A 10,530-nucleotide genomic window follows, 5' to 3' on the forward strand; every position below is an offset into this window, starting at 1 on the left:
GAATGTCCTTGAGTGGCCCATCCACAGCCTTTGCTTAAACCTGATTAAAAATTTCTGGAGAAACCTGAAAGTGTGTGGATGCCCCCATCCAACCTGATAGAACCTGAGAAATGAAGAGGTGAGGAGAACAATGACAAATAATTGCCAAATGCTGATGTGCAAAGTATTTATATATACAGTCATGGCCAAAAGTTTTGAGAATTACATAAATATTAGTTTTCAAAATGTTTGCTGCTAAACTGCTTTTAGATCTTTGTTTCAGTTGTTTCTGTGATGTACTGAAATATAATTACAAGCACTTCATATGTTTCAAAGGCTTTTATCGACAATTACATGACATTTATGCAAAGAGTCAGTATTTGCAGTGTTGGCCCTTCTTTTTCAGGACCTCTGCAATTCGACTGGGCATGCTCTCAATCAACTTCTGGGCCAAATCCTGACTGATAGCAACCCATTCTTTCATAATCACTTCTTGGAGTTTGTCAGAATTAGTGGGTTTTTGTTTGTCCACCCGCCTCTTGAGGATTGACCACAAGTTCTCAATGGGATTAAGATCTGGGGAGTTTCCAGGCCATGGACCCAAAATTTCAACATTCTGGTCCCCGAGCCACTTAGTTATCACTTTTGCCTTATGGCATGGTGCTCCATCATGCTGGAAAATGCATTGTTCTTCACCAAACTGTTGTTGGATTGTTGGAAGAAGTTGCTGTTGGAGGGTGTTTTGGTACCATTCTTTATTCATGGCTGTGTTTTTAGGCAGAATTGTGAGTGAGCCCACTCCCTTGGATGAGAAGCAACCCCACACATGAATGGTGTCAGGATGCTTTACTGTTGGCATGACACAGGACTGATGGTAGCGCTCACCTTTTCTTCTCCGGACAAGCCTTTTTCCAGATGCCCCAAACAATCGGAAAGGGGCTTCATTGGAGAATATGACTTTGCCCCAGTCCTCAGCAGTCCATTCACTATACTTTCTGCAGAAGATCAATCTGTCCCTGATGTTTTTTTTTGAGAGAAGTGGCTTCTTTGCTGCCTTTCTTGACACCAGGCCATCTTCCAAAAGTCTTGGCCTCACTGTGCGTGTAGATGCGCTCACACCTGCCTGCTGCCATTCCTGAGCAAGCTCTGCACTGGTGGCACTCCGATCCCGCAGCTGAATCCTCTTTAGGAGACGATCCTGGCGCTTGCTGGACTTTCTTGGACGCCCTGAAGCCTTCTTTACAAGAATTGAACCTCTTTCCTTGAAGTTCTTGATGATCCTATAAATTGTTGATTTAGGTGCAATCTTAGTAGCCACAATATCCTTGCCTGTGAAGCCATTTTTATGCAACGCAATGATGGCTGCACACGTTTCTTTGCATGTCACCATGGTTAACAATGGAAGAACAATGATTTCAAGCATCACCCTCCTTTTAACATGTCAAGTCTGCCATTCTAACCCAATCAGCCTGACATAATGATCTCCAGCCTTGTGCTCGTCAACATTCTCACCTGAGTTAACAAGACGATTACTGAAATGATCTCAGCAGGTCCTTTAATGACAGCAATGAAATGCAGTGGAAAGGTTTTTTTGAATTAAGTTAATTTTCATGGCAAAGAAGGACTATGCAATTCATCTGATCACTCTTCATAACATTCTGGAGTATATGCAAATTGCTATTATAAAAACTTAAGCAGCAACTTTTCCAATTTCCAATATTTATGTAATTCTCAAAACTTTTGGCCACGACTGTATATATATAAAATTATGAAGTTTTGACAATTCTGTTTTTGCTTTGTCATTATGGTGTGTGGAGTGTAGATTGTTTTGAGAAAAAAAATAATATTTTAAAGTAGTTTAACATAAAGCAGCAACATAAAACTTGAAAAAAATGAAGGGGTATGAATACTTTGGCAAGTCACTGTATATATATACACATATTTAACTCAATTTGCACAGGTTTCTGATGGACAGAATGAAATGAAGCTGTCCTACACCTGATTTGTTGATTTGATACAGAGTATGGGAATTGCATATTGAGGGAGTGTTTTCATAAGAAGCAGCTGAACAGAAGTGCTTATTGCAACAGGTAATGCCAGACGCATCAAGTACTTCAGGTCATCCAAGATAAGTTTTTTTCTTCATCTGAAACAGATTTGGAAAAATTTAGCATAACAACACTTGTTCACCATTGGATCCTCTGTAATGAATGGGTGTCATCAAAATAAGAGTCCAAACAGTAATCCACACCACTAAAGTCCATCAATTAACGTCTTGTAAAAAACAACCAACACATTCATTTAGAAATCTTTTTCTTATAAATGGTGCTTTATCTGTGCAGATTTCTCACCTGATTCACATGAGATGACATTTTCACAGGAGAAAGCAATATTATAGATTATAGATGTTAACTGACGGACTGGAGTGGTGTGGGTTACTTGTGGATTATTGTGATGTTTTTATCAGCTGTTTGGACTCTCATTCTGACGGCACCCATTCACTGCAGAGGATCCATTGGTGAGCAAGTTGTGTAATGCAACTGTACACTTGTCCAAATCTGCTCCAATGAAGAAACAAACTCATCTACATCTCAAATGGACTGAGGGTGAGTACATTTTCAGCAAACTTTCATTTTTGGGTGAACTATTTCTTTAAGATGATTTGCTTGCTTCATTCCTCATTTTCAGTCACTTTTGTCTATATTAATAAATGTAAATGCTCTTTTCTTGTCATCAGTTCATAGTGATGTTCATATTGTTTCTCAAGGTCCAAGACAATACATTTAAAGAAATCTACATAAAGATATTGTATGGCTTCAGAATATGTCAAATGAATGTAATATGAATTACATGTATGCCGATTGTTAATCTTTTTTGAAGTATGACGGCCTTGATCACGTTCAGCTATTGTAGCTGCATGAAAAACAACAGCATGTAGGCCAGCATTCTTCTCCATTTGCATTCATTTCATTTGAAGCCATGAAGGGGAGTCATTTTGGGTAATGACAGAATCCCCGTTTTTATCTGAACTGCTCCTTTAGAGAAAATTATGACCTCAGTGAAGATTTACATCAGTTTACACAAATGGCTCTGCTAGCCTGACTTGCAGAGCTGAAAAGTCATTTATCACCCAGGTGGCACTGACCAGAGAGCCTGAGCTTTTTCTCCGTCTACTTGTAAAACAAATTATGGCTACAAGATAACACTGTACATCAAAGAAAGTTGATTCTGTGTGTGGAAAACATTGTGTGTGTGTGTGTGCAGCGAAGACACTTCAAAGTTAAATGACTGGGCAGACACTATTTAGGAGAAGCAAGACAGGCCAATTACTTAAACACACAGCGCTCACATCTGACCAGACTGCATTATCCAATTAGCACGGTGCGCTCTGAAGGTTGAGTAAATAAGTGTGCTCCGGGTGGCCTTGCATACAGAGCACCATCCCACTGATCAGACTTTGTAAGCTTCTCCTTGATTCTGATGTGTTTTGTCTCTTTGTCGCTAATCTGTATTTGACTACTGCCCCCTATCTCTGTAGCCGGCTGCTGAAAAGAGAGAAATCTACAGATATGCTTTAGCAATTTCCCAAAATGCTCCATGAGAGACAAATGCATTACTCATGCTTGCACTGAATTCATTCACCAGGTCAAAAAAAGTGTCTCTCAGCCATTTCTCATGCAAACGTATTTGCAATTCTGCAGGTATTGCGAGAATACGCTCTAAAAAAGTGACTTTGTTATCGTAGCTGCTGGCTAAGAAAAGGACAGAACGCAATTTTTCATTCTGACTCTTATCTTGACAATGTTTTGAAGTGCTGCCTCGATTTATTGTTCATTTGTGTCTCACTTGAGCTGATTTTAAAGGGTCATTTAACTCTACAACACATTCTTTGAGAGGTTAATGGAACAGTTCACCCCAAAAATGTTTATTTCAGGCATATTTATCCACCTCCATGTCCAAAGACATGACTTTATTTTGCACATGGATCACAAAAGGTGTAATTTTGCATTGTGCTGGTCACTCTTTTTCATTAAATTAAAGTAAAAGTGGCTGAAGCTTTGATGCTTTTGAAACTCTTATGCTGTCATTCTAGCCATTCTTCACTGATAATCCTATCTACTGTAAACGGATTGCTAAAAAACTGAGAACTGGATCAGTCCAGTTTGTGAGCAAAACTTTCACACTAGGGCTGCATTTTCCAAATTCATGGAATACCTAACTGTAGAAACCATTTTTACCAATGGCTTTGCAATCTACTTTAGGCTTGCAACGCTTTATGGGAAATACGACTTCGCGAACTGCATCAACCGATTCAAAGATTCGACTCAAAAGAATGATTCATTCACAAATCATCAGTGTTATTTTTGAGCTAAAAAGTTAAAGCGTTTAAAAAAATAATTATCAGTGATCGAAATAAAAAAATATATAAGTTGAGCTTGATAAATAACTGAAAACCATTTCAACTGAAGTACAAAACTTATTTAAAGTTAAACCAAAGCCTTTATAAATAATGCATTATTCAAGATTTCATGATGTAGGTTGTAATGCATTGTACCTTTTCAGAAATAACTATAATCAAAGATAAAATGCATTATAATATTTGCAGGACTGTTTGTTGTGTTTTAATGCATTACACTTGCATTATACATTCAAATAAAGGACTAATGGTGAATAGTTAAAAAAGTATAATGTATCATAACTGTTTACATTTATTCATGAGATCAAACAACGCATTATAAGATACATTAAAAGGAATAATTAATGCATGTAAACTTTATATGCGCTGAAAATATAAAAATAAAATCTAATGTAAATATGAATAAATGCTATCATTACAAATACTTAAATAATTGTAAGCATTTTTAAGCATTTATATTATTGTAAATGCTCAAAAAGCCTCATTTTTAAGCATTTGTATTATTGTAAATGTTCAAAAAGCCTTATTTATTCTAAAAGAATGGAAAAGGCAGACAATACAGTCTTTTTGCATTCACATTCCATGTAAAGAAAAAAAAAATTGTCATATGGGTTTAGAACAACGTGAGGTTGAAAATACAGTATCATGATTTTCTTTTTGGATGAACTATTCTTGCACTCTCCTTCCCTCCAGGTTAACCTTTGTTTCAAAACAGGGGTAAGAACTGACCTGCCCAAAAACAAGGCATTTCAAGACACTGTACATTCATATCATCGAATTGAAGGTGTAATACATTCATTTGTAGCTTTAACTTGTTTGTATCATTAACATAACCAAAGCATATAATTAGCTTTCCATGCTAGGAAGGATTTTCTTACAGGCAAAGACAATAGAGTCTGTAATTAGTCAAAAATTTATTCTTCACAATATTATGAGATGTTATGCTTGCCAGAGTATGATATCTAGGTTTTAATAACAAGCACGGGTCAAAATAAGCTATCAATTAAGATTTTAAGATTTCTGTGCAAAAGCACAATGAAATAATTGTCACTCTGTAATGAAAGTCTCTAATCTGACTCTTCAAACAAGAGGTCAACTTTTAATTGGCGATATTGCCTCATCATTCTGAACGCTCTGTGTGTTTTTCTTCAGGTTGTGCTGCTGTGAGTCGTGCAGTGCTATTTTGGGACAGCACATTCTGAACGGAAAAATGACAAATTGCGATGTCAGGCAGTGGTTGGATAAGTAACGTATCAAAGGCATCTGCTTGAATTGCTTTGATAAATGGATTTTTCCAGAACGTGTTGAAATCGAGGGTCACCAGAGGAAAGCAAAGTATTTCCCTATTTGCCGGATACAAAACAAGTTACATCCTGAGATGCCGGCTTCCAGGACCTTCTGACAAAATCTTTGCTGAAAAAAAATATCACTGATGTAAATGCTGATACACAAAATCAGTTTAAGATTTGAAAGAAATAAAAAAATTATAAAACATGATGCCCTTTGTGTATCAGCATTTACATCAGTGATATGAGGCTGTAAACCTAATGAAATTTTTACATTGTACCATTTCCTGCATAATATTTGCAGGGTTCTGGCATTTAGTCCATCTGCTAAGTGAGTTCCTAATAGTTGACAAAACTTTACTAGGTACACATTTAAAATGTACAGTTTTTCTCTAATGGGAAAACATGCCAAAAATAGTTGCCTTGACAACTTAAAAACAATGTTTTATGTTAAGCACAAAAAGTACTAAGACTGACATCAAATAAAATAAAGCCACATAGAAATAGTAAAAAAAAAATAATAATATATATATATATATATATATATATATATATATATATATATAGTTCAAAACACTACATACTGTAATAGTATATAAAGTTTAGGTTGTTTATTATAGAATTATAGCATATATACAGTACATGTTCAAAATGTGACAGAAATGAATACTTTTATTCAGCAAGGAGGCAGTAATTTTACATCAAGAAAAAATATTATTAAAATAAATTATTTTGAACTTTCTATTCATCAAGGAATCCTAAAAAAAGCTACATTAAGAAAGAACAAATATTAAGCAACATTATTAACAATTGCAAACCTAATCAACTTCAATTCGAATTCAAGAGCTACTTCATTCTTGATTCAATTCTAAATGATGCACAACCCTATAGTGCATACTGGAGATCCTTCTATTCAGTACAGACTTTAAGGGATGCGCATTATCTGACATTTTTGATAAAACAAAGGCAGGAAACCAAACCACACAGAGTAGCAGACATAATGGGGCTAGCACTCAATGGGACACAAAAACTTCTCAAGGAGAAGGTAGATCATTCAAAATAACACAATGTACTGTACTGACATCATCTCATGGATCAACAATGACAGATGCTGTTTGTTTAACAGAGGCAGTATGATACTTTTTGGCTCTGAGTTGTGCTTCTTGTATTGGATGGTAATTCAAGAGCATCTATTACTTGATGGTAATGAAACAACTGTTCTGCTGTTCTTTTATCGAAGCGCTTACCCAATACTCATAAATGTATGAGTAATTATGTTAAACCCAAGAACATGGTACAGCTGGCATCACTGCTTTTACATTCTTCAAAAGATTAATGCTTTAATAACTGCAAATGAAGTGCCATGTCTGCAGAGGAGGAGAAAAAAAACTCTTGATTTACTTACAGCTTAGATAATGAAGGACTGGCTCTTATTCCACAATGTGTTTTTGCAAAAATGTGCTGTATTCTAAGGTCTATTAAAGAGAGTGTAAAAAAACTTCAAATATTCAGTGACCAGACGGTTCTTGTGGAAAATCATCTAAAATGTTGGTATAAGAGAAGAGAGCACGTTGCTCAAACTTTCAAAACTACATAACTGATGCTTCATATATATTTATATATACATTGTGCAAAACAATTGATATATTTATATTTTAAATTATTTCATAGTTTTATTCAGCAAGGTTGCATTAAATTTGTTTAAATTCGTAGCCTAATGGTTTGAGGGTTGGCCTTGTAACATAAAGGTTGTGGGTTCGAGTCTCGGTACCAACAGGAATTATAGGTGGGGGGAGTGAAATACCAGTGCTCTCCTCCACCATCAACACCACAATCACCAACTGCTCCCAGGGAGCCGCAGCAAAAATGGCTGCCCACTGCTCTGGGTGTGTGTTCATGGTGTGTGTGTGTGTGTGTGTGTTCACTACTCACTGCTGTGTGTGTGCACTTGGATGCGTTAAATGCAGAGCACAAATTCAAAGTATGGGATACCATACTTGGCCACACGCCACTTCACTTAATTGATATTATCACAAAAAAATTATATTATTCTTTGCATTCATAAAAGAAACCTGAATCAATCTACGCATCACCATTTTCACGAAAATATTAAGCAAAACAATCATTGATAATAGTAAGAAATGTTTCTTTAGCAGAAAATCAGCTTATTGCAATGATTTCTGATGCAATTACAATTATTTTCCTGCAATAACAGAAATAAATTACACTTAGTTATTTTAGTTACGGTTAGTTACAGTTTAGTTATTTTAAATTGTAATTGTACTATTTCACATCATTGCTATTTTACTGCATTTTAAATTTAAATAAATGCAGCTTTGGTGAGCAGAAAAGCTTCAAAAGCATTAAACAAACAAAAAAAAATATTTCAAAGTTATTTGCATTAACTTATTTCCTAAATGTGTTACAACAATAAGGCCATCTGTATTTGCTCCAGTGCAAAATATTGTTAGTACACTTTAAAGTATTTGATTTAGGTCAGCAGCTATATATACAATAACATATTAAGCAAACAGAAAAAAAGTTATGTTAAAGTTAAAGTTATGTTCTTAAATGCTAATGATATCTGCTACAATTGTTGTCTCCGTTTTGATTGACAGTTGTAGCAGATTTTAATCAGGGTCATTTAACAATGTCTGTAAAGGCAATGCAATCATTCTTTGCATTGGCTTTCTAGCACATGTAAGCATAATTATTTCCCTAAAAATCATTCTATAAAGCTTGTAAGCTAGCAACAGTAACCAAGGCGTTGGAGCTATGTCAAAGACATGAACACTTTCCGGCATAAAACTCAATCGAGCTGTATTGTACCACTTTCTTATTCATCTCTGAAACTGAATACAAAATACAAATAGATGTATTCTGAGAAAAACAAACACTTTAGCAAAAACGATTTCTTTTCTAACAAATATGCCATTTTAATAGAGGGATTAGTGAGGAAATGACATCACAAGTGCAATGTGTCGCTTATTTTGCAATCTGTTAGGCCAGTGAAGCATCTGGTTTTGGATACAGTGTTTGTGAAGACCAGACTGGCATTAAATAAATACTTTCAATCATGGTACTTGCGTGCAAATTTTGGTTACCTGAACCCAGGGGGTCTGCTGATTTCATCCTGGCTTGTGAAGAGTTTTGCTGCAATAATTGGTTTCCCTTTTAACTAGACGTGTTAGTGCTGGTTAATTTTGTGTGCTTTTAAACATTTGGAAGAGATTTGGCCCCATGTAATGTTGGTAATCACGTCTAAAATTTACAAAATGAGTACTGCATATGCCATGCCATTACAAAGCTCTCTGGAAAATGTGATTCTGATTGGTCAGGCACTACATTCTGTGGTTAAATTAACAATGCTAAACTTTATAACTGACTAGTTTTATGTCTGTCATATCACTGTGTGCTCTCTTTTCACATAAAAACCTCAAAACAATATTTCAGGCCTACTTATTAATTTGAAAATAAGTAGAAAAAGCAAGATCACATACATTCATTATACATATAAAGTAGTATACAATGGAAAAAATATTTAAATGTTATGAGACCAGATGATACAGAGTAATAATGCTAAATTTTATAATTGTACTGTACATAAGCTAAAAATCAATTGTGCCAACTTTAAGCATAATTAACAGTCTCAAAGCAAACAGACAAGCACAAAACTCTTCATTGCAAACTTTAAGTGCTTACCTTGTCCTGAAGTTTGCAGGATGAGGATGTCCATCATATAAAGATAAAAAGTCATATTCTTCCTCCACAGCGAAGGACTGAAAAACTATATGTATTCTGCTTCTCTCCTCGGCTACAATAACCCATGTACAGTTCGCTCCATTAGGGTATCCGTGAGGAAAACCTGGACTTTCTATGGTCCCATTTTTCCCTTTTAATGTACCACCACATATAAAAATGAAACCTGTAAAAAGAGAAAAAGAGAAGAAAATATAGTCTATAACTGTCATAACCCACACATAGAAAATGAGAACAATAGAACAAATGTCAACATGAAACATTTGTGACTAGTTTAGCTTCTGTATTCAATTCAAATAAATGTAGAATGGTTGATTTTTTTTTCCATCAGACATTGACTAAACTCCCCCCTCTTTGGTTACTGGTTTACGCAGACAAGATTTAAAGAACTACAGATTTCCCAGTTCACTGCACAGTTTTCATAATCTAACAATTCTAATAGTGTTAGGATGATTTATTATTTTCCATGATAATTTGACATTTCATTAAACTCCGCCCCCTTGGTTACTATTGCAACATTCTACCTAACAGTTTTACTTGTGTACTGACATATTTTCAATGATCTATGACTCCTGTTGCTACTTTACAACATTTAGAGAACATTCCACTGGAATGCATCAGAGATTTTAAAGTTTACTGGAATGTTATGCCCATTTTTCCCAATTGAATCAATTATTTCTCACATACTCAGCTTAACTGTGAAATACACCAAATTGTGGAAGTAAAATGGTTTTTGAACTAGATTTCACGTTATAAGTCTTCTAAGTTATTAGAGAACAATTTTTGAGCAATACAATTATCCTCTGGGAGTTGTTTGTATAGATAGTTAGTATTCCTCTCTGAGCTTAATACAGCAGCAAAAACATTTCTCAACTCTCTGAAAAAGAAAAACAACTGGTGACATCTGACATCACAATCACATTAGTCAACTCATGGCCGTTTGTGTGCTGATGCCCATAATGGTTCGGTTATGACATGAATTACTATAACTGTGCGAATGTTTGAGTCACCATCATTAGATTGCTGCTCTCTGAGATGTTAGGGGTTTCGTTTTAATTGACCATTCTTCATATGTCAACCCAACCGCCA

At 35.3% G+C, this 10,530-nt stretch overlaps 1 protein-coding gene across 1 annotated transcript in view; it reads right to left on the bottom strand.

The window, feature by feature from the left end:
• Window positions 1-9,418, bottom strand: part of csmd1a (CUB and Sushi multiple domains 1a) — a 46,154-nt gene extending 36,736 nt beyond the window's left edge. Inside the window, exon 1 of the mRNA XM_059508650.1 lies at window positions 9,385-9,418. Within this exon, the coding sequence (XP_059364633.1) occupies window positions 9,385-9,418 (34 nt within the window). The remainder of the gene's footprint in view (window positions 1-9,384) is intronic.
• Window positions 9,419-10,530: the final 1,112 nt, after the last annotated feature.

The sequence above is a fragment of the Carassius carassius genome, chromosome 24 (genome assembly GCF_963082965.1).
Source record: "Carassius carassius chromosome 24, fCarCar2.1, whole genome shotgun sequence".
NCBI classification, from domain to species: Eukaryota; Metazoa; Chordata; class Actinopteri; order Cypriniformes; family Cyprinidae; genus Carassius; species Carassius carassius.